The sequence below is a fragment of the Lissotriton helveticus genome, chromosome 2_1 (genome assembly GCF_964261635.1).
Source record: "Lissotriton helveticus chromosome 2_1, aLisHel1.1, whole genome shotgun sequence".
NCBI lineage: Eukaryota > Metazoa > Chordata > Amphibia > Caudata > Salamandridae > Lissotriton > Lissotriton helveticus.
In genome coordinates, this window is record NC_136059.1 from 1,878,091,701 (window position 1) to 1,878,115,729 (window position 24,029).

At 47.2% G+C, this 24,029-nt stretch overlaps 1 protein-coding gene across 1 annotated transcript in view; it reads right to left on the reverse strand.

The window, feature by feature from the left end:
• Positions 1-13,747, reverse strand: part of PLK4 (polo like kinase 4) — a 121,043-nt gene extending 107,296 nt beyond the window's left edge. The window contains exons 1-2 of the mRNA XM_078676798.1: positions 13,480-13,747; positions 12,178-12,273 (exon numbers count right to left, since the gene is read on the reverse strand). Of these exons, the coding sequence (XP_078532924.1) occupies positions 12,178-12,273; positions 13,480-13,509 (126 nt within the window). The 5' untranslated portion in view covers positions 13,510-13,747. The remainder of the gene's footprint in view (positions 1-12,177; positions 12,274-13,479) is intronic.
• Positions 13,748-24,029: the final 10,282 nt, after the last annotated feature.

Consider the following 24,029-nt stretch of genomic DNA (forward strand, 5'->3'; position numbering starts at 1 on the left):
TGGCACTGAGGTCTGGCTAGAAGGCCTCAGTGCACAGAGTCTCAAAAATCAGCATCCAGTACCTAAAAAAGGGGCAAAAAGTGGGGGACAACTTCAAAAAAAGCCTATGCAGTCAACCGTTCTGGATTCTCTTCACTTGCTCCCCTTGGTCAAGGAAAAGAACAAATAATACCGCAACATATAAAGTACAGTTTAAGAGCCATGGGTGTATGCCCACAGTTAGTTAAACTCCTGATACATCTGCAAATGCATGCTCAGTGGGAGGCAAAACATTTGGATATTCAGACCAAGCCCTCGCTGTGCTGGCTCCCAACCTGAAATTATCTGTAAAGCACGAGATAGAAGGTCAGGGCACTCAAGACCTGCACCAGTAAGTTTTAAAATGTTGAAAGTTTGGGTAGTAATGGTAGTGCAAATAGCTGAGAACTTGACCTTCCTAGTTTCCACAATTTTGCATAGCCAAAAACACAAGCTACAGAATAGCTCAGCACATACCTAAACAAGCATTGGATTAGCCAATAGGCCTCGCCTTTGGATCCTTATTAAGTATTTAGTTATGCAGTACAATATCCTTGGTGCAACAACATCAACTGTTGCATGGCTGAACACATATAAGGTCCCAAAGGCGAGACCTATTGGCTATGCCAATGCTTGTTTTGATTTGCTACTTCCTCTAGTAAAAGAACCCGATCTCACTTAGTTTTGTGTTTTTGTTTTGTCTGGGTGAGCAGGTATTGATTGCTTTTTGGTAATATGTTCTAAGTTGGTGCTTTATTTTACTGTAATATATGTATATAAAAGTTACATGATGTTCCTGTGCCCTACTGTGGAGTTTCATCTCAACAACTACTCGCCATCAGACATTGTGCAGCCTGATGATTTTTGCAGAGATCTTCGCATCTGAGATGCTGTGTTCGCGTGGGGCCCTGTGTGGAGTTCAGATCAGGGTCTTTGGTACCCAGGCAACTCATACACGCCCCCTGCAATATTTTCAACTTGCATGGAAGGTTGCAGCGACATGATATTTAAATGGAACCCTGGCAAGTCCACAATGTGCGGACCAACATATAAGCATGTAGCAATACGAGAGCATACATTTCATGTACACTTTCATTTATGGACAGAAAAGCTGGCATTACCGTTCTAGACTGCTGATGTTTAAGAGCAGTCTATATCAAAATGTACAGTATTTGCTGCAGCCTGTTTCCCCCCACCCAGTAGCAACTGCTGCTTGCCCTTAAACTAAAAGAACATATTTGCAGCTGTACTGAGTGACATTTCCGATAATTATTTGTTGTTTAGTCAACAACAGCACTTACAAAAATCAAAACTGCAAGTCACAAAATTCAACATGGTTGGGCTAAGAAAATGTAAGGCTGATTGAAAATGTTACAATTGATATGCTAATTTTGGCTGAAGAGGTCCCACATGATACGGTACTTTTAGCAGCTCCGCTGGACATCATTTCACCTGTCTTGTAATGATTTTACTGCGGCTGCACAGCAACCAGCCAGAATTTCAACTCCTCCCAATAAAAGTGGGTCATGCATGCCCTGCCTTGGGTCACATTATTTTAAAAATAGAAAATGTATTTGACGGCAGGAGTATGGCATATTGTTCTTTACAGGTGAAAATGTCTGTTCACAAAAAAGTCTAGGCAAACAGAAAAAGTTACATATTTGCAATTCTTTTAGTTGGGGGATTTGGCACACCATTTAATATGAATCGTTAGGTTTAATACGTTGCGTGTGAAGGGTGGCCTGGTAAGGTCATGAAATGACTGCCAAGTGCACCAGCGCTGCCGACGAGCGTCTTAACTCTCCTCAGCTGACTTTGAGCTGTAGCTCTTCATGATTTTAATGTTTGTGTGCACTGGAGCTGATTACGAGCTTCAGCGCACGTTTTTAATTCTTAGCACTGTCACTGTGTGTTGAGGCTTACAGCGCTAGCATAACTCATGTTGTGACGCTTACTTTTTTACTTACCCGCTCCTGACCCCGGTCCGCCCCGGCTGTGTGCCGTTTGTTGCGGAGGGTCCCTGCAAGAGCGCCACTTCCGGCTTTGCAGCACTTCCTCCCTGCCTCCAGACCGCGCAGGTGAGCGGTCTAGTGTTTCACGTCGACCAGTATAAATGGCTATCTGGAGGAAGCGCAGCGGACGAGCGCAGCGGGAGCGCCGACTTCGCGCCGAAGTCGCGCACAAGTCAAGCCCGTCTGCGCCCGTCCGAGGCCCTGCATGCTGTGCAACGTCATATCTATTCCTCACAAGCTCTCCGCGCCCTATCTCATTGTGTCCCCCTTGCCCCTCATGTTATTGCCACTGTCCTGGAAAACAATATATTTTCTCCTTCCCCGTCCATTATTCCTTTGGTCCCTTCCCCTTTTATTTCTTCCCCCACCCCTGTGGCCCCTCTGTTGACTAAGTCCAGTCCTTGTGGTAGGGATCCCCTCTCACTAGTCTATCTCAATACCCGCTCCCTTCCGAAACATCAACTAGATATATACCAACTTCTAGAAGGCGGTACTATTGACATCTTGCTTCTCACGGAAACCTGGCTAAATGCTGACTCTTACCCGGACATCTTGGCCGCCATACCTTTGGGTTACTACATTCTCCATTCAAACAGGAATTCTGGTAGGTCTGGCGGTGGAGTCGCCGCCATCATTCGCTCTCATTTACAATTCACTACTCTCACTACCCCATCTATAGCTAAATCGGACATTCTTACGCTGAAATTTACCTCTCCCAATTCTTCTTTTATTTGTATGTTAGTCTATCGCCCTCCTGTCAATATGCCTCTTTTCCCATCCCTATTTAGTAACTTAGTTTCGCAAATTGCCATCAATTCCGCCAGGGTTCTGATCATAGGCGATTTTAACTATTGGCCATCAGACCCCCAAGAATCCTCCCTTTCTCGTGAATTTTCTGGTTTATTACTTGGTTTGAATTTTTCCCAACATATTTCTGTTGCCACACACAATAAAGGTCATACCTTGGACCAGGTATGGTCCATTAATTCTGATATTTCCCCTCCTCTGGTTTATCTCTGTTCCTGGTCCGATCATTTCTTCATTTCCTTTTCTCTACACTTATTTTTCTCTACCTGCCCTCCTGTTTCTCACAATTTTCAGGGCCCGTAACTGGAAGCATGCTGACATTCCTTGTCTTCATTCGATCCTTGCTTCCACACTTCCCCCTGACCATCCTGACCTGAACCTACAGGCAACCTCACTCGATCAGTGGCTGTCCTCAGCCTGTGACGTTGTCGCCCCCATTAAAACTGTCAAGTCCAAACGTCCCCACGACGCTCAGCGCTGGTTCACTTCTAAACTGAAGGCTGACAAACTCCTCCTTAGACAGGCTGAGCGCCGTTGGCGGCGTAATTATGATTCTTCTTCTAAGTCCATCTATATTGATTTATTAAAAACCTATAAAAAGTCGATTATTTCGACTAAACTTTCCTATTTCTCCCAGAAAGTCTTGACTTCGGCATCCAAGACAAAAGAAATCTTCTCTATTGTTGCCGAACTCTCCCTCCCCGATCGAGTCACACCCCAGCCTTTACCTTCACAAGTCCTGTGTGATTCCCTTAACTCTTTTTTTTCTGATAAAATCTCCATGATTAAAAACAACATTCCCCCCACCACTTTGTCCCACGATTCTGTTCTTCCTCCCTCGAACCCTCACTCCATGCTTGAATTTCCTCCCATTTCTCTGGATACTTTTCTCTCATTACTTCAGGCTGTGGGCTCTGGCTCTCCTAACGATTGCTGCCCTCCGTCTATTCTAAGAGATGCCTTTATGGCCTGCCCCGGCCCTCCTCTCGACCTTTTAAATCGCTCACTCTCTTCAGGCTCTGTCCCCAATGCTTTCAAAAGCGCCGTGGTGGTCCCCATCTTAAAAAAACCTGGGTCTGATCCTGCCACGTTGGGCAATTACCGACCCATTTCCCTTCTCCCTTATCTGGGGAAGGTCTTGGAGACTTACGTCACCCGCTGCCTTAGTGCTTTTATCGAGGAAACGCATTTCCTTGATGACCGACAGGCAGGTTTTAGACCTGCCCACTCCACTGAGGCAGTGGTGGTGGCAGTTATGGATACGTTGAGACAGGGGGCTGATAAGAACTTAGCCCAGGCCCTTGTACTTTTAGATCTTTCGGCCGCATTCGACACGGTCGACCATGGAATCCTGGTCGACCGTGTCAGAAATGCTGGCATCTCTGGTCTGGCCCTGTCGTGGGTGGTATCCTTTCTCCAATCCCGCTCTCAATCTGTTCGTCTATCCTCTTTCTCTGCCCCTTCAATCTCACTTTCCTGTGGTGTTCCCCAGGGTTCCGCTCTGTCCCCGCTTTTGTTCAATCTTTACATGCAGCCCCTCCTTGCCTCTCTTCGCCAATTTTCTGTTACTGCCTTCAACTATGCAGATGATCTGCAGCTTATTTTCCCTATCGACTCCTTTCCCCCTTCCTGTTCTAATTTCCAAAATACTATGCTTTTCATCTATGAGTGGATGAATTTCAGCCAGTTAAAACTCAATCCTAGCAAAACAGAGCTGGTTTTGACTGGCGGCCTTCAAACTCCCTGGTCCTCCAACTTTTGGCCCACCGCCCTTGGCCCCCCTCCCTCTCCAGTTAATACTGTGAAGAGCTTAGGTATTACCATCTCCAGCGATCTCTCGATGCGGCCGCACATCAACACCGTTACTTCGGCCTGCTTCTATCATCTTCTATCCCAAGAGGCCCTCACCCTTGTTATTCTGGCCCTAATTACCTCACGTCTAGACTATGCCAACTGTCTAAACATGGGGGTCCCTGCCTGTCACCTTTCCCGACTTCAACTGGTACAAAACCAGGCAGCCAGACTAATCTTCCAGCAGCCTAAACACCATCATGTCACTCCACTGCTGAAGACCTTACACTGGCTTCCAGTTGCGCAACGGAGTGTTTTTAAAATGGGCTGCACCATTTTCAATCTCTGTTTGTTTGCGCTCCTGTTTTCATTTCCTTGTGTTTGCACGCCTATGTCCCCCCCCCCCGACACCTCAGATCTTCTGCCCACAATCTTTTGATCACTCCCAGGTTTAATCGCAAGAAACACGGGGGTGCTTGTTTTTCCTTCCTTGCTCCATCCACTTGGAATTCCCTTCCTCTTTCCATTCGTCTGTCTACTGACTACCTTTCTTTTCGTAACCTCCTGAAAACTCACCTGTTCCGTCTTGCTCATGGCTAGCTGTCCAACCTCTTTGCTCTTCTACCCACCGGTCTTGAGCGCCAAGAAACCAATTGGTGTATGTGCGCGGTACCAAATCTCTTTTAACATAACATAACATAACAAGTGTGTGTTTAGAACGTGTCAGACACTTTTGGCCTATCCTGTCTTTTTTGGTCCAAAAGTAATTTGTATTTTGGGATTTGTATTTGCACTTTGCCAACAGTGACCTAGCCAATAAACTTCACCCCGCTGTATTAAAGGTTTTAAAGTGGATTGTCTGCTGTTTCTCTGCATATAATCACCGTCCTCGTTCCTAAAGGTAGATTGTTTCTAAAGATGATTTATTTCCACTGCAGGAGTGTTGCTGTTTTAAGTTTATTTCTTGATCTTAATTTTGCACCAGGTGGTAATGCCTGAAATGTGTCTCATTTCACTGATGTGACCACCGCCCTCCATGTCATTACAAAGTTTCCAGTCATGGCCTTTTGTTTGATATACAATGCATTCTGGTGTGTAGTGTTGTGTTGTTTGTATTGAACTAATTAGACCAATGCACGTAAAAGCAATATTTTGCATGTAAAAGGATCAGGACTGAAACCAATATCCTGGAGTGACATGATCACCGTAGGGAATGTCCATGATAAGGAGTCACATAAAAACATTACACACAAGGCACTGAAATGTGACGCACAAGCACTCTGAAAACATGCAAACTTCACGCATCAGCAAGCTGAAAAATGTTGCAGCTCGCCTGGCAGGAAATGTCCTGATTTACCCAATGGCTTGACTGCCTCTACCAGCAAATATGTTTCAGACAGTACTGCTGCTTTAAGCCCACACAGTCAGGCAGGACCAGAAACCCTTGCGGCCAGGCCTCCTCCATGGCTGACTGGCTGAGTAATAGGTGAGCTATTTGTCTTTGCCGTTTATCACACGTTGCTGAGCAGGAATTTAAACTAGATATTATGTGCACTCAGCAGAGGCCCAGTGTCGAGGCTCTGTCACGCTGCACCGCAGAAACGACGCAGAAAGGAGATTCATGGCGTGCAAGACAAATTGAAAATGCAGAAGGGGGGAGGAAATGTAACAAGCATTGGCCGGGCCGCAAAGAAATAATAATAATTTTTTTTAAAGTTGTGTGCACGCGCTTGTGCAACGAAAAAGGTGCAGTGCACGTCGCACGCGTGCTTGGGCGCGTAATAGTAAGCTGGTCGCCGGGAAAGTAGCATTTTCCCAAGCAGCCTACTAAATGTCTCGGCCAGCCCAGCGCATGCGCTGGATCAGCCAGAGACCTAAAAACGATATTTGATAACAAGTGATACAGTACAATTTTCAAATTAATGATTGTCAAACATAAAAGAATCTCCAAAAGAATATATAGGGTCTTCAGATTATTTTGAAAAAATATCCTTCTTTTATTCCTTTATATGATGTTTCTTCATCAGACTTCGTTCATTAAAACACAATACAAAATTCATAGCCGAAGGAGCGCATTTCATCCCCACGGGACTGCTTCAAAGCTGTTTGTATTTTTAGTCGTTCACACTCGTAGTGCACAAAATCAATTCCTGGAATATCCGATTCAAATACAGCAAGTTTAGTTCTTAGACAGTGTTAATAGCACACTTACTGTGGCTAATTGTCGTTGTTCAAACGTTAGAAAATATTAGTAACCCAACATTCTTATAATAAAAAGAACCACTTTCATAATTTTTGTGTGCTGATACTTCTAAGGGGTATAGTCGCCCATGATTTGAGCAATAGCAAAAACGGGTGTTGTCCGAAATAGCTAAGACCCGGACTTCGGACCACACACGTTTTTGCTATTGCTCAAATCAGGGGCGACTATACCCCATAGAAGTATGAGCATACAAAAATTATGAAAGTGGTGCTTTTTATTATAAGAATATCGGGTTACTACAATTTTCCAACGTTTGAACATTGGCAATTACTGACCATAAGGCGATCTTTTTTAACCTTAAAGCGAAGCAGGCACATTCTAGTACACAGGTTGCGTCAACCAAAGTCTTAATGAGGCGGTGGGGCAAACTAAAAGAGGGCGTTTTTGAGTCAGCTCTTGGCGCCTTTCCTGCCCCTGTAGCCGCGGACAGCAATAGGGCTGCCATGCAGCTTAACACCTGGCTGCTGACAGCCGCCGATCAGGTTGTGTCGAAAAAATTTGTGATGGAAAAAATATATATATATATATATCGTCGCCATGGTATACCCCAGAGCTCAAACGATTAAAGGTATGTTGCAGAAGCACTGAGCGCCTATGGAGGCAGGATGATGACACTCAAAAGAAAGTTACATACAACCACACCATCTCTCAATATAAGGAGGCAATTATTGCTGCAAAAAAACAGTTTTTTTACTATAAAAATTAAGGAGGCAGGAAATTCAGCTAAGGAACTTTTTAAATCCGTCAAATTATTAACTAAACCTCAACAGGATAACACCTTCCAGCCCGACCAAACCTTTTGTAATGGTCTAGCGGAATATTTCCAACAGAAGGTACAGGGGATCTATAACGATTTCCCTGCTGCCTCAGAACTCCATGACTTAAAACCAGCGGTAGCACGCCCCCTTAGTAGACTGCCATGTTTTCAGCCTATAAATACGGAAGTAACACAGAAACTCCTGCTTTTTATAAAATCAGGCACTCCCACCCACCCTTGTCCTCCTCCTATTATGCATCAAGCTGCTCACGCGATTTGTGAACAACTTACCCCCATTCTGAACCAAGTACTGGCCTCTGGCTGCTATCCGGACATGTGGAAAGCAGCATCCATCACCCCCCTTTTGAAGAAACCCAGCTTAGATCCTAGCGATTTTAAAAACTATCGACTTATTGCTGGTCTACCAATTGTGGCCAAAGTCTTAGAGAAACATCTGAATACAGCATTGACCCAATACCTAGACACAAACCATCTGTTGGGCGTTTCCCAACACGGTTTCCGTTCACGCCACTCAACCGAATCGGCTTTAATTCTTGCCACTGAAAAGATCCGCAGGGTGGTGGATATGGGGGGGGGGGGGGGAGAGCAGTTCTAGTGCTCCTTGATCTCTCAGCCACTTTTGATACCGTGAATCATACCATCTTGGCACAGCACCCGGGGGACATAGGGGTGGAGGGGACCGCCTTGGCCCTCCTATCCTCCTTTTTGGAGGCAAGAGAGCAGAGACTGGTCTTGGAAAATATGAGCTCGGACAGCTTCCACCTCCCTTGTGGCTTTCCGCAGGGGTCTGCCCTTTCCCCGACCATGTTTAATATCTACGTCAACCCTCTGGCGAATCTTGTCAGGAGGTATGGCTTTGCTCTGGTTTCGTACGCTGACTACACTCAACGTATCATCTCTATCGCCAGTCAGCCAGAGACCACAGCAGCCAGGTTTCATACCTGTCTCAAGGAGATCATGGCGTGGATGAGTCAGAGTTATCTGAAAATAAACACAGATAAGACTGAGGTGATGGAATTCGGGTTAGGCAGGCCTTTGTGGAATCAGACTTGGTGGCCAACGGAAGCCGGAAAATGCCAGGGTCCAATAGAGGTCAGAAATCTAGAGATTATCTTTGATAGCAAACTGAACTTTGGCCCCCAGGTAAACCGCCTCATTTCATCATGTTTCTTTCTTTTGAACAACTCTGAGGAAAATGTTCTCATACATCCTACAAGAGTTACAAAAGACAGTGATGGTTGCTTTATTTCTATCTATCTAAGCTGGATTACTGAAATGCTCTATTTTTGGGAATCGATAAATGTCACCTGCATAAATTGCAGTCCTTGCAAAATGCCGCAGTGAGAATTCTCCTGGGTATCCCTAGAGGACAGCCGACTTCGGACGGCATTAGAGCATTGCATTGGCTACCCATCAAACACACATTGATTTTAAAGCCCTAAGTCTAGTACATAAAGCAATTCATGGCGGGGGGGGGCGAGGATTTACAAGACATTTTAACGATATATGCCCCCCCCTCGCAATCTTAGGTCAGCTAATCTTGGTCTTATTCAAGCTACTAAGATCAGGAGGGAAAGATGGGGGGGGGGGGGGGGGGAAATAACACACTGCACGGCGAAGCTCTGGAATAAACTGCCGCTCTCCATGAAGCTTCAACCGAACTTTCAGCTCTTCAGAATGAGTCTTAAAACTTGGCTGTTTACAGCCCCATAGGCCGTTACCACGATGTCCTTTGCTCCATCCACACGTGACAGCGCCAAGACGCCCCGGCAATCGAGCTCTTTACAAACACATAAACATACTGTAAAATAGGCTTTAGAACACTATTGAACATTCCAAGTCCTCAACTAACAGCAGTGCGTTCATACTGCAAAAGGGACTGTATAATTTCCTGGTTACGACAGCCCCTTACAGCCATTAAATCAAGGGGTTGTTCATGGCCGTGGGCTGAATGCAGGCTTTGCCGTGCCTGCTCCCATTAGGCCTGTAGTGCTATCCTACAATGTGACTATCCAAAGGCCACTCTGGTTACAAACCACACTCCATAACTTTGGTCTGCATTATAAATGTAACATTGAGTAACAAGTCTTGAACACATTTCCTGCCCAGAGAATAAACCAATCCATATTACTTCCGACATCAATAATGCCAGAAGGTGGGAAACGTATGAAATTCCTTATCTGAAAGTGTGTGTGTGCACTTAATGCCTAGGAAAGGAGTGCATTATTTCCAACAGTCCAAGACGATCAGCATTTCTGGAAACCTTCCGGTTTGATATACTTAACATTGCTAAAGGCTTGCAATAGTTCTACTGGGACAAATCTGTACCACCCAGCGAACTGGTTAGCTTACTTTGTTTCAATGCAGGAGAAAATCATTCTAAAAAGTGTTCAAGGTTATGCTCAATATGTTCTTTCTTTCTACGTTAAATGTTATCTCCCCACTACTGAATGGTAAGAGGCGAGCACTGCAAGTGATAACCGCCTGCATCCTTACGACTGAATCTGGAGTGGAAATACCAGCGAGTTGGACCAGTACGTATTAGCAGAAAGGACACTTCAACTTATTTACCAATATTAAGGAAGGCAGATACGGTTACTTTAGTTTCTTGTAAACATACCATAATCCATATATCTGTGAGAAATTATTTGCCAATCAAAAAAGCATTAGTGCCAAAAGATGCATTGCAAAGGAGATAAAAATGCCCCCCCAAAAATAATGTCACTCCAAATCTTCTTGAGATGGGGTGCTATTAACATGCATGTTAGCATTTGAGAAAGTTTACAGCAGTTTAACCATACTCATCACTCAGAATCCTAGATGTCACAGTATTTACGACACTGCAAACTACACAGTTTAGGACACTGCAAACCGCGCCTTTTGCAACTTCCTGACCATCCAGGCATAATTTCAATCAAGATTCACCTCCTTAGATGTACCTGGGTTAAATCTATCAGCAATATTCTTAGCCAGTCCCTTTGAGTTTGTATTTATGAGCAATGACCACTGGCACTGTCCAAACTGTTTACGTTTTCAGACTTGGGATTGACTAGAATTCTAACCTTCCTTGTCTGTCTAGTAGTTGCTACCCACAGCCAAGAAAGCAGCACTTGTTTCATAATGCTACTAGCAGTCTATCTGAGCCTGCGCTAGAGTTCATTACTTAAGGTACATAATTTTTCCTCGACAATAGTCGTATGTTAACTAGCAACAATGTAATCAATTCAATTAGTTTTATCTGTACATAATGTTTGACCTATACACAGACAGAATTCCTAATTTTCACTGCTATCATTATCACGTTGAGCTACATGTTTTCAGCCAAACATTGTCGATTACCCAAGCCAGGAATGTTTCTGATCGATCCATTAGAGCATATTTCTCACCATCATATTTTAGGGGGGAAAATCCCAATTTCTCCAGAGGATGCCCTTTTAAACACATCTGTGTCCTATTATTCTCAAATATCCCCGTATATCAGAGTGCTATAGATGCCAACGCATGTACATACGTTTTTGTATTTCTAAAGTGCTAATCTTGCTGGCTAGCAACAGTGATCAGAGAGCACGCCCCAATGGGGATACTCAGGGAGAGTATTAGGGAGGCGGTAAAGCTAATATAAACTGCGACATGTGAGCCTTGTCCGAGAGTGTTACTTGGAGAGTTGTTTTTTCAGTTTCTTCCTGACTTGTATGAGGAGGTAGTGCTGTTATGATATCTCGGCAAAAAAAAGGCAAACCAAAGAAACTACCACAGCAGCGGTCTCGCTTATTTCAAAAGGAACTTTCTTCTGCACCAAGTTATTATGGGCAGATGGAAATGGCAAAAATAAAGATAATTCAAATGCGATGTTCACAAGTGGACTATAAAACAATAGTGATCCTGTTGAGATCTTACGTTTATGTGTTCCTACATCACTGAGGAACATTGGTCGAGATTTCTTAGCACTACAGGTACCATGCAGGATGTGATTCTAAGTTCACCTCCAACAACTTACAGTGGATTCACACGATTACAAGCCCTGTATCCCACCTCCGAAAAATGATTAGAATAGAGAACGCAAGTACACTAATGGGGAAAATGTATGTTTCATAGAAAGTTTGCAAACCCCGTCTTGTAGCTTCATGGCACTAAGAATAACCTGCATTTTAATGACCTAACAGGACTGGTATTGACCCTAAATGAGAAAGTTGCCTCTTTCAGTTACAGACCTATGACCTAGACTAGAGGTTGCTTTCATTTATCTGCAGCAGGTACATCATCGGATAAACTCTTCAGCTGTCTAGATCAAATGCACTTAGTTACCTTGGATCATTCATATCATTAAAATGCCATCAGATAGAAAGTAAAAATAAGCAAACATGTTTCATTAAAAACTCTTTTGGAGTTTTCAGCGTACAAAAAACGGTACTTCAGATGTTAGTCACCAGACACTGAAGATACAACTCAGGATCAGCACGCCACACACAGTTACAGCAATGAACAGCATTTGAGGTTGCGATGCTTACCATTTTGATGGCAACTTCTAAGCCAGTATTAATTGACTTGGCTCTGTATACGCAGGCGAAGGAGCCCTTGCCGAGTAGATTCAGCACCTTGAAATCCTTAAAAACAAAGAAATTGAGGGGTCATTTTTCAAGCGCTGGTACAGCAGCATTATGATATAAATACTTTGCAAGTTTCGTGGTGTCCAATGAGAAGCCCTGCTACTGGAAGCAAGATGTGTGCTGGGTGAGGACAAAGCTACAAGTGTGGCTCTTAAGGCTGCACTGAGAGTTCCTAATACAGCACTAGAGGTTCCCGGCTAGGAGTATAGAGTGTGCAAGAAATCACAGGCTGTGGTGTGGGTATGTAAGGGGCAACTTCACCTCTATGCTGTTCTCGGAGGACAGTCTGACAGGGCTCCCCCCAGCCCCGCAATCGAGGCTGGGGTGCTGCAGAAAGTACTCCAGCACTCGTTCCCTCATGATGTCGCAGACAGACTGCCGATTCCGCAACTCTGTGCATGGTTAACCCGATGAGCGGGGGCTCGGCTCCCGGTGCAATTCCCGCTCCAGCACCGGCGTCCCTAGTCTCCCAGCAACACAACAGCTCCTGTGGGGCGAGACACTCCAGCTGTCACCATCAGGGCGCCGGGAGCCCTGCCGCGCACCTTACCGCTTACAGCACAGCCACACCCCCAAAACATTGCGGGTTGCACCGTATCTGTCACAGACTCACAGAGGGCAGTTGTCAAAGGATGCAGCTGAGAACTTGAAAGAATGCAAGAACCTATGGTCCACAGACGAACAGTTTTGAACTAAAATTAATGTTTTTATATGACGACCCACACTAAGGCTGCAGTCAACGGTGCTAGGGGAACAACTAGGGTAGCACGACCTGAGAAGATTGGGACTGTTCCACAGGAAGTAGAACCGCAGTCGTGGAATAACATTTCAGGTGACCGGGGTCGGTATGAGTAGGGTGACCAGATGGATCAGTGTCACCGGGACACCGCATTTCCATTCATGAGCTTTGCTTTTAGGTATCAGCGCATTCTGGGAGTTGTAGTCTTGATGCGCTTCAATTGAGCAATTGACCAAACACCTGATCACGAAGACAGGTCAAAGTCCAGGTACAGAAAAGTAGTGGCAAGTAACAAGGAGCGATCTAGTCACCCATGGTGTTGTCTGAGGATTCGGGGCAGTTTTTCTTGAGCTTGTAGTAGGTTTTTGCGAGCAAATTGGCCTGAGTGACATATGAGGGGAAGAGGTACACAGCATTAGGAGTCAGTTGGGTTTCAGGGTAGTGTTTGAGTCCCAGCATCATACCTCTCGCTTGTCTCCAATGGCGCTCCCCATCCTGAATCTTGGGGGGCCGTATCCCCCCGCGCGTCACTGTGAAGCGGTTTCCATAATAGTTTCTTCTTCTTTCGTCTTGGCCTGGCACCAGGGCGCATCGTTCCTTAGCTCAAAGGCGGGCCCCGCGGCACTGGGCCGCAGGGCACCGCCTCTTCCTACCGGTTTGGCTACCGCGGGCCGGGTCCCGCCGCGACACCATTTTCGAAAAATTCCGCCAGTTAAAAAAAATGCGACAGTCGCTTCCACAATGACGTCTCACAAGGCAGCGCTCGCTACGCATGCGCTGAACTACAGGATGACAACAAACGAATACCATAAAATTCTGGAAAAAGTACAAAATATCAGAACCCATTGAACGATTAATGACGAAGACCGCTGCTCTAAATTAAATTCCTTCGAATGAAAATACTATTAACAAAATAAAAGGGTCTTTTTAATAATGATAGTATGCATGCATACAGCATTCGATTAACCTACTCGTCTCACGTAATCGTTAGAAATGTTTAATCTCATTTACGTGGCTCTTTTTATTTAGTCTTCATTTTATATCAGCGTTTCACCGATCAATGAGCGAACAGAAATAGAATTCGAAAACGGCCGACCGGTTAGCATGTTTCAAAGCAAGGCTTCATTAAGGCGAAAGTGTTCTTTTAGCTAGGCTCTTTTTTGCAGTTTAATATAACGCGAACTCGAATCGAGGGTATAGGAGCGCTTTACATGAGCACTGGTTATGGTTATGTTACACAAGGACACATTCAGGCACGGGGAGATTAGTGATTTGCCCGGAATCAATGGATGTGGACGTGACACCGAGGTTCGAACCTTGGTTTCTAACACCAAAGTGGGAAATCTAGCCGTCAGACCACACCCATTACCGAACTGCACATTCATTCTAAGCTAGAGAAGGCTTGGACATCTCGAAAGCTGTTTATGTTCAGAGCTTTTGACAGTTCCGCATTAGAGCATGGTGTTAGAAGCGGACACATTACTGCCAAGATTTCAGTTTACTTATGTGTGATAGTTTCATGTTTTTTATGTATATGTGTAACATTTAGGTGTTATGTGTAACTGACATTTTCGTGAGTATAACAAAGGAGTTAACAATTTAAAGCCAGAGAATTATTGCAATTTTTTGAAGTAGTATTTATATAGCGGATACTACCACCATACATGCCAACATTTTAGGATAGGAAAGTAGGAGATTTTGAAATAGAAATAGGGAGAATGTAATTTCCCCATAGACTTTTATTGAACAAGATGCATTTTCAGGTGGGAGATAGTTAAAGAAAACCCATTTTTGGCTTGAAAAATCACGAGTCTCCCGCCTAAATCGTGTCTATTGGCATGTCTGTACCACTGACGATGCGTCAAAGCGCTTTTCGGCCAGTGGCAGGTTACTTTGAAACTCGAAAAGGATTAGCGGTGAATTAGTATAGTGAAAAATAAATTAGTTTGAGCTGTGGACATGAGTCTGTAAATTGGATTGAAAGGATTATGGAGGGGTGGATAGAATAGGGAAAGGCTTTTAAGTAGGGCTCCTGGTTTTCCGTTTATACGGATTTCTACATATAAATACAGACGGAAAACTATTTTTCCTTTGTCTGTATTTATATTTAGAAATGGCAAAATACTGGTACATTTTAGCTACGCTGCCTTGCTTCACAGTTGCCGCGCCACGCCCCTGTTCCTGATGCTTGTAATTCCCTTCAGTTCCTGCCAATCAGGGTCTTTTAGTTACCTACTGTTGACCTATTGTCTCAGGGTCTTTTAATGACGGCCGTGACCCTGAGCCAATCCTGGTCGTATCCAGTGTGAGAGGGCAGCAGTGCAGGAACAGCGGCAGGTTTCAGCGAGGAGCAGGAAGTGCTGGGGCCGCTACTCCGCTCTCCCAGGGCCTCTCGCAAGCCCTCGTGCACCTCGGAGCAGTCGCCTCGTGCACCTCGCACCCCAGTCTCCGCTTGCCAGCTGCGCCCTTCCCTAGCCCAGTTCTGCTAGTACCCTGTGCCTCTCGCCACAGTATGGAGCAGGCTGAATCCCTTTCAGCCCAATGGGCGTTGCGCGCCTGAACTGTCAGACCCTTTGAGAGCCTGGCAGGCTGTGGAGTGTTAGAGCTCCAAGGAACATGCTGGGATGTTATTTCTCAGCAAAGTAAACCACGTGAAGGTAGCAGGCATCTTGGAAGGATGAAAGGAGGAGTAGCCTTGCTAAAAATTGATCACATTGCCTGGGTTCCCACTTGGTGTACACAACAGGCGCACCAACCCACTGTGCTATAGGATGCCAATGTTCCATATCTGGGTCAAGAGCAGGGCTAACCTTGGCACTGGTACAAGCGCCACTGTTCAAGAAGGCATCATGTAACTGGCAGAATTTATTTTGATAAAACCAAGTGCCCAAGGGTAGCAAGTGGAGAGCAGACCATGGGCACAGAGCAAAAGAGGAAGAGAAACTAGACATGTTACTTGCATGTCCTAGAAATAGCAGAAGCGAGGCGCAATGCACTATATAGCACTATATGTTTGACTTCCAAAGCATCACTGTTATCACAGAATTTGGAACAACATATTCAATGCCATGTGCTCGGGAAGGAGGAAATCCGCCCTTTCTGAACCTAGCTGTTAGTTCGTCTTACAGTCAATCAATCAGTGGTACATTTCTAGAGCGTCTCTGGTCACCCGTTAGGGTATGCAGGCGCTGGGAAACCCCATTCCATCTCCTATGAACTAGCAACACCATTTAACAGGAGCCCAAAGTAAGATTTAAGCAGGGATCTGTGCTTCCATCATAAATATGGGGTCAATTTAAATAAATGTGGAAAAATACTAGCTGTAGCGTCGTCTTTAGCTTGTTGCAAAAATAAATGTGGATAAATAGAGATAAAATGCCCCAAAAATAAATATGGATAAATATAGACAGAAATGGCCAAAATATAAATACCATAAAACCGGGATCCCTACTTATAAGTGTTCATTTGGAGATCACAGTAGTAAGAGGAAATTTGGGATGAGTAAAGAAGAGATGGGGTGAGGAGTCTCTAGAAGAGTATTAGGGAAAAAGAGGTCTCATGAGTTTAGAATCAATCATTTTTATTATTTGGCTAGGACATCGCAGTACACAGCCCAGCTGCCTACATCAACTTGCCGCAGGGTGGATTCACACAGTAAAGACACAGCGCCTGGGCCTACACCCCAGAGGGCGACCCCGCGTAAGTGAAGAGGCTTCGTCGCCCCACCTGAGCTGCACCCACCGCTTTTTTAAAGAAGTAGGTAGAAAATGAACAAGAAGGAAAATCAAACCCCACCCTCCCCTCTTACCCTACACCCTTCTGAAACGCCCTCCCACTCCCACCCGCTCTGCATCAGCTTCTATAAACACCCTTCGACCCTAAGGATCCGCCAACTCCGTCATACTACAATCAACAGACCTGCAAGCAACAGTCGTGGGAACCTACAGGCTCCAAAGGGATAAGTTGTAATGTTTGCAAGTATTTCGGGCATGCCACTTCCCGGAGGTCTTTAGACAAGAGCTGGAAGAACGGACCCCAGAGCTTAGCATACTCAGCGCCCTTCCCGTCCATACCCAAAGAGAGGCGCTCCATCGCTAGGGTGTGCCACAGTCGTTGGATCCAATCTCGGGGGTCAGGTATTGCCGGAGAACCCCATTGTGCCAGAAGAACCTGCCTCGCAGCCAATAAAGCCAATGCAATTTGTCGGCCCCTGAGCGAGCGCAAAGGAAAAAATTTAGGACGGGGAAGCCCCAGCAACATATGCTCAGACAGCCGTGGAAGTGTAATCTGAAAAGCAGTATCTAGTTCATCAAGGATTGTGTTCCAATAACGTTCCAAATTTGGGCAGCGCCATAGCAAGTGGATCAGTGTCCCTGACATCCCACATCCCCTCCAGCAAAGGCCTGATTTTGCAGTGTCCCACACCTTGACGTGCGCAGGAGTATAATACCAATATGTCGCTGTTTTGTAGGCTGATTCAGGCCCTGCAGTGTTAGAAGTCGTGTGGTGTGCCCTATTGAACACATGCTCCCATTCTTTGACTGTCAGGGGACGCCCTAACTCTGTTTCCCAGCGGACTTGCGCTTTTGTAGGCTGCTTCCGTGAGTGGCGCAAAATCATCGCGTAAAGCTCTGATATAAGGCTCCGGTCGTCTTTTTTGCATATCAGCCAACGTTCAAAGGTCATTAACGGCCTTGACATGAGAGCTACGTTGCCGGTTGGGTCACCCAGTGCACTACTTGCGCGTGGTGGAAAGCGTCTCCTTCGGGCAACTGAAAGTATTCTTACGTAATGTGGGAAATGGGATCAGACCGTCCAGATCGAAGAGCGAGCCCACCCTTTTGCAGCCTTCCTCTCGCCAGTGATGGAAGACCGGTGATGTGCAGCCCGGCGGAAATTCAGGGTTATCCACAATGGGCATCATTGGGGAGGGGAAGGAAGTCCAGCCTTTGTGCAGCGCCAACTGGTCCCAAGCTTTCAGTGTCGGAGAGGTCACCGGGGAAGAATACAGTCCCCATGCTCTACGCGTGCGCGGCAGCACAGCTCACGCCAAATATTACATCCGGCCACCGTCTGGTCCATAAAGTTCCAGTGTTTACTGGACAGTGGCCTGTTCCACTCCACGATGTACCTAAGACAGGACGCCTGGAAATACGCAGCCAGTAGAGGGAAGCCCAGTCCAACAACCGCTTTTGGGGGAAGTGGTCACTGTAAACGCAAAGCGCGGTCTCTTATTGTTCCATAAGAACTTGTTAAGCAGACCCTGAAGCTTCCGCAACATGCCTGGCGGAGGGCTCAAGGGTAACATTTGAAAAAGAAAAAGTATACGGGGAAGCACAGTCATTTTGATTGCGGCCAATCTCCCAAACCAAGCTAATTTAAGGCGGGACCAGTCGGAGAGGGCTTTGGTAACATGCTCAACTAAGAGGGCATAGTTGAGGGATAAAGTTTTAGCCAGTGTCGGGGCTAGTCGTATACCCAAGTGTGGAATCAAGGGTTCAGGCAGGTCAGGTCGATTACCCCTTTCCCATATTTGCCCGGCGTTAGCCGCTTCTCACCCAACTCACGATTACCAAATAAAGAGGCAGGCGCTGGAGCCTGGAAGGCAGGAAACAGGAGTTTATTTCCGACGGAACAGAACACGTCAAATCAGACAACAGGGTATCTTCTCGAGGTGCTCTCCCAACATCTCTGAGGCCTGGCCTCTTATACACTGGTTTATTACTTTATTACATGCAACACATTCTTGGTAATGCTTTGAAGTACGGAAAAGGCGTCTTTGGAATCCCTGGTTCAGGCCCGTTCCCACACATATCTACAGTAGGAGTCCCCACCCCAATCTCAGCATGATGGCTATCGCGCAGCTGGACATTCCGCTGGGAACAGGAATGCGGGCGATCAATCGGATCTAGGGGTGTGAGGGCATTGATTAATCCCCGCTTCTTTGATGTGAGGCGAGGTCCTACTGTAGGGGCAATAAACCGCATATGTTGGGCTAAGTGATGGCCTGGGGTCGGGCCGGACAATCGGGCAAGGAGGAAGAGGTTATCAAAGGGCCCGTTTTATGGATGAGATGAAAGAGTGTGGGGGTTTCGGTACGGGATGTGGCTCGGAGGCAGGGTCGCGCTGGAGGTGCGTTATGGCCCAGGCAGGAGAGATCGGGGGCTGTCCGAGCGCGGGGGATGCTTAAGAGGCGAGAGGGTGAGGGGGGGGAAGACGCGCTGGCTATCGATAGTGGGCAGGGAGATCATGGCATTCAAAATGGCTGCTGCTTACGCGCACGTATGGATCTGACAAGATGGCGCCGATAATGTTTACGCCACGATCTAGATTTTAACAGTCCTCCCTTTTCAACATATCTAGCCAGCTTGTTAATTTACGTCAATCCCCATTATATTTCTTATTTCGAGGTCATACAATGCTTTCATGTGTTCATTTTGAAGTCCGAAGTCTTAGGGCACATGCAGTTAGCAATGAGCGAACACAAAGGTGGCAAACATTGAATACCTAGGCAACACCCACACAGTATCACGACCGGTATCAATATAAATGTGAACAACCTCCATCCCCAGTCCTTCAAAGTGCCCCAAAATCAGCTTCCAAGCGACCATCCTTCCTGTTCCTGGTGAACCTCTGGGGAAAGTCTGTGGAGGTGTTCGATTGCTTTGTAGACTGAGGGCGAGTTATCTGGCACGTAGGTGCAACAGCTGGATCCGATGATGCGGCATGCTCCTCCACGGTCAGCTAGAACTACATCTAGAACAAGGCGGTTCTGAAGAGCCACCAGGCGGACTGCCTGAAGCTCGGCCGTATTGTTAGTGAGGATGCCAGCCGTGATGTTCATGGTCGTTTCTACTGCCTGGGTCAGGTGTCGGATGGCGCGGCTGTTTGCCATTGGGCCCCACAGAGGAACAAGTCCCTTCACTGCATCCAGGAACTGTGCTCCAGTGGAGTCAGCTTGTTCAATGTCTCTCGCGCGCTTCTGCCGGTGATGGTTGGCTGGGGCCACGTACGTTGGAGGGAGAATGAAGGCGATGTAGCAGGTACCCCCCCAACTTTTTGGAAGCCAAGTGTAAGCTTTGGTGCCACAAACAAAGTACATATTCGGAGAAGCAACAAAGGAGGGGGGATTGATGGAGTCCAATGTTCTGGTGATGTGGCAGGAACTGTGACCCACCAGCTGTGTTCCCAAGCCTTCGAGGCACACGAGGCCCGTGACATTGATAACAGACAGAGCCACCGTCAGAGTGGCAGCAGTTCGTTTCCGTAGGTAGGAGAAGGTGGGTCTGGCTGGATTATGGAACACCTGCATTTCGACTCGTTCCTTGGCAGGGATGTCCATCTGGAAGGAGGAGCCCGAGGTCAAAGGACAAAAGGGAGCAGAAGTCCTTCCGGTTTTGTTCAGCCAGAACCCGTGGTAGAAGTGTGACACTGTTTGACCAGAAGTGGCATTGTCCTTGTAGCTCTCTTGCAAGAGGATCAACCAGGCAAGGCAAGAACCGTGAACTGAGAAAGGGGAAGGGATGAAAGGGATGGAGTGTCCGGTGGCATGCGGGAGCAACCCGCAGATCCAGCAGTTTGTGGCGTTGGCGGCAAGGTTGTGTTGGTGCAACAGTTGCACGAAGGAATTGTTCCAGAACTCCTTACGCCTTTCTCGGAGCTGAGGCGAAAGGGAGATCAGGTGATGTTCTTTCACAGTGGTTGGCTGTGCAGTGGTCAGCAATATCTGATGAGCGGGTGCGCTCTCTTCCATGATCCAGAAGGAAGTCATGAGGAGGAGGCAAAAGAGCAGGACAATGAAAAGGGCAATTGTCTTCGATTTGTGTATACTGTCAGTCTTTGGGTTTCGATAACGGGTATTTCCTGTTGCTTCCATCATCTTCTTATCTGGCGCTTCCATCATCTTCGAGGTGCTCGGTAGTGGGCAGAACCGCAGACTTCGTTTAGCCTCTCTTCGGGTAACCCTTGGTTGTGTTTAGGCTACCGTTCTGAGATTCAACTTAGTCTGTGGTCTACTTAGCCGAAGCTCCCTCCTTTCGACGCAGGAAATACCCTTCCCTGGATGGCACAGTGGGATCAGAGAATTTTGCAAGTTCGAGTGCCTCGGTATCAGGATAACAGTTCAATGATGGCCGGTCTTTGTTCAGCAGTTCTTCTTGGGTGCTGACGTTTTCTGTCGTGGTCAGGGTCGAGGAGACCTTCTTACAGTGGTGTGCGTGCAGCCAGTGTCGCTTCCCCTCCACTCAAAGAGCCGTTCGGGTGGTGATCAGTACTTGCCAGGGGCCCGTCCACCGGGGTTCCAGACTCTTCCTCCGTTGGAAATTCCGGATCAGCACATAATCTCCTGGTTGGATATCGTGACCCGGACCCCTGGAAGCATCGGGGATGGCCTGCTGCACCTGCTGATGAATGACAGACAATGTTTTAGTCAATTTGCACAAGTAATCAGACAGTAGGACGTCTGGGACGTCGTGAATGGAGGTCGGTTTAGGGGCAGTCCAGAGATTCATTGGTCGCCCAAATACAACCTCGTAGAGGGTCAAATGGTGCTTAGTGGGAGTGGAGCGCATCGATAGCAATGCCAGTGGGAGGGCATCTGGCCATTTAAGTCCTGTGGTGGCCACTATCTTCGACAGTTTTAGTTTCAGTGTGGCGTTGTGTCGCTCAACTAAACCAGCAGATTGGGGGTGAAAGACTGCATGAAACCTCTGTTTTACCCCCAGCCCTTTCAAGATTAGTTGGATAACTTCAGCTATGAAGTGGGGGCCGTTGTCGCTCCATAGAATTCGACAAAGGCCGTAGCGAGGGAAAAACTCCTTCAGTAGTACTTTGGCAGTGGTCATGGCAGTGTTATCACGGGTTGGATAGGCTTCTACCCATTTGCTGAAGGCACACACAATGACTAATGCATACTTCAGGTTTTGGCATCCTTCTAGTTGGATGTAGTCCATCTGGAGGATCTCAAAGGGATGGTCGGGGACCCCAAACCCTCCCCGGGGTACCACAGTTCCTTTCCCAGGGTTGTGTTGCAAACAGATAAGGCATTGCTGGACCAGGCGTCTGGCTGAGTCGGGGATTTTGTCGTTGTGCCAGACCTTGGAGATGAGTTCGATCATAGGGGCAGATCCTATGTGCGCAGGGGAGTGAGCCATAGTCAGTATGGGGATCAGGTATGAATTGGGTAGCAACCATTTGTTAGTGTCCTTTGTCCGCCAGCAGCCTTCATCGTCTTTCAATCCCACCCGTGCCCATTCAGTCAATTCGTGTGGTGAGCTGGCCATCTGGATGTCCCTAATCGTTTCCCTAGCGTCAGTCCATTTTTCTGCTTGTGACCTGGTCACATACATGCGTGTCGTTGTCCTATTCTCAGCTGTGGTTCGGGCAGTGATGTCGGCCAGCGCGTTTCCCTGTCCGACTAAGTCTGTCACCTTCTTGTGTGCCTGACATTTGATTACCGCTAATCGTTTGGGGAGGAGAACTGCTTCAATCAGGGCGGAGACTAAATCTCCGTGGAGGATGGGCGTGCCGTGGGACGTCAAGAATCCCCTTTCCCTCCATAAGAGTCCAAAATGGTGAACCACTCCGAAGGCGTACTGGCTGTCCGTGTAAATGTTTGCAGTAGTCCCTGTCGCTATAATACATGCTCGTGTGAGGGCAATCAGTTCTGCCGCCTGTGCGGATCGCTGTGCGATGCGGGCAGTTTCAACTACGGTTTGGGCTGTGGTAACTGCATAGGCAGCTGAGGTGGTGCCGTCGGGGAGTTTTATGCAAGAACCGTCTACCCATAGCTCTCCGTCAGGGTCTGTGAAGGCGGTGTCCCGGAGGTCAACTCTACTCCTAGTCTGTTCGTCTGTGAGGGTCACACAGTCATGTATAGGGGGGACATTCGGGTCGTTTTCGGGCAGAGGCAACAAGGTGGCTGGGTTCAGTGTGGTGCATCTTTTCAGCGTAATGTGGGGTGCAAGCAGGGTTAGTTCGTATCCGGTCAGTCGTGCGCTAGTCAGGTGTTGCGTCTTAGTCTGGTTTAGGAGGGTGTCAACAGCATGGGGCACTAATACCGTGAGGGAATTCGAGAGTACGATCCCCTCACTTTGTCGGATAGAGACAGCAGCGGCAGCTACGGCTCGAAGGCAGGCAGGCAAGGCTCTTGCTACGGGGTCAAGGGTGGCAGAGAAATAGGCACATGGTCGTTGCTCGGGGTCAATGGTTTGAGTCAGGACAGACAAAGCGCACCCCTCCCTTTCGTGAGTGTAGAGAGAGAAGGGCTTGGTGTAATCGGGGGTTCCTAGGACTGGCGCAGAACAAAGGGCGTCTCGAAGTTCTTTGAAGGAGGATTGGCATTCGGGGGTCCAAGGGAGTAGGAAGGGGACATCTTTGGCTAGTAGGGAAAGTAGTGGCTTTACAATGAGGCTGAAATTTGGCAACCACTGCCGGCAGAAGGAGGTGAGGCCTACCAGGGAGCGGACTTGTTTCTGGGTCTTTGGGACAGGGGTGTCTAGAATGGCCTGAATTCGATCGGGTGTAAGTTTTCTCCCGTCTTTGGACAAGAGGTGGCCTAGGTAGGTGACCTGGGGTTGGCAGAATTGCAACTTCTTCTTGGAGACCTTGTGGCCATTTTCCGCAAGGAAGTGCAAGAGTTGGATGGTGGCTGTGACCGCAAGTGGAGTGGTGTCGGCCGCCAAAAGAATGTCATCGACGTACTGTATCAACACCACTCCCACCGGTAGCTGAACGGCGTCCAGCTGTCTCTTGAGGGCCTGGCTATAGATGCTGGGACTTTCTGTGTAACCTTGGGGAGCTCTACAAAATCTATATGAGCGGGATTTTAACGTGAAGCCGAAAAGGTAGCGGCTGTCTGGGTGGATGGGGATGGAGAAGAAAGCATTCTTGAGGTCTATTACAGTGAAGGTGGTGGCTGTGGAAGGAATCAGGGTCAGAATGGTGGCGATATCTGAGACTACGAGGTACTGAGGTACAACTACCTTGTTGACCTCTCGAAGGTCGATGATGAAGC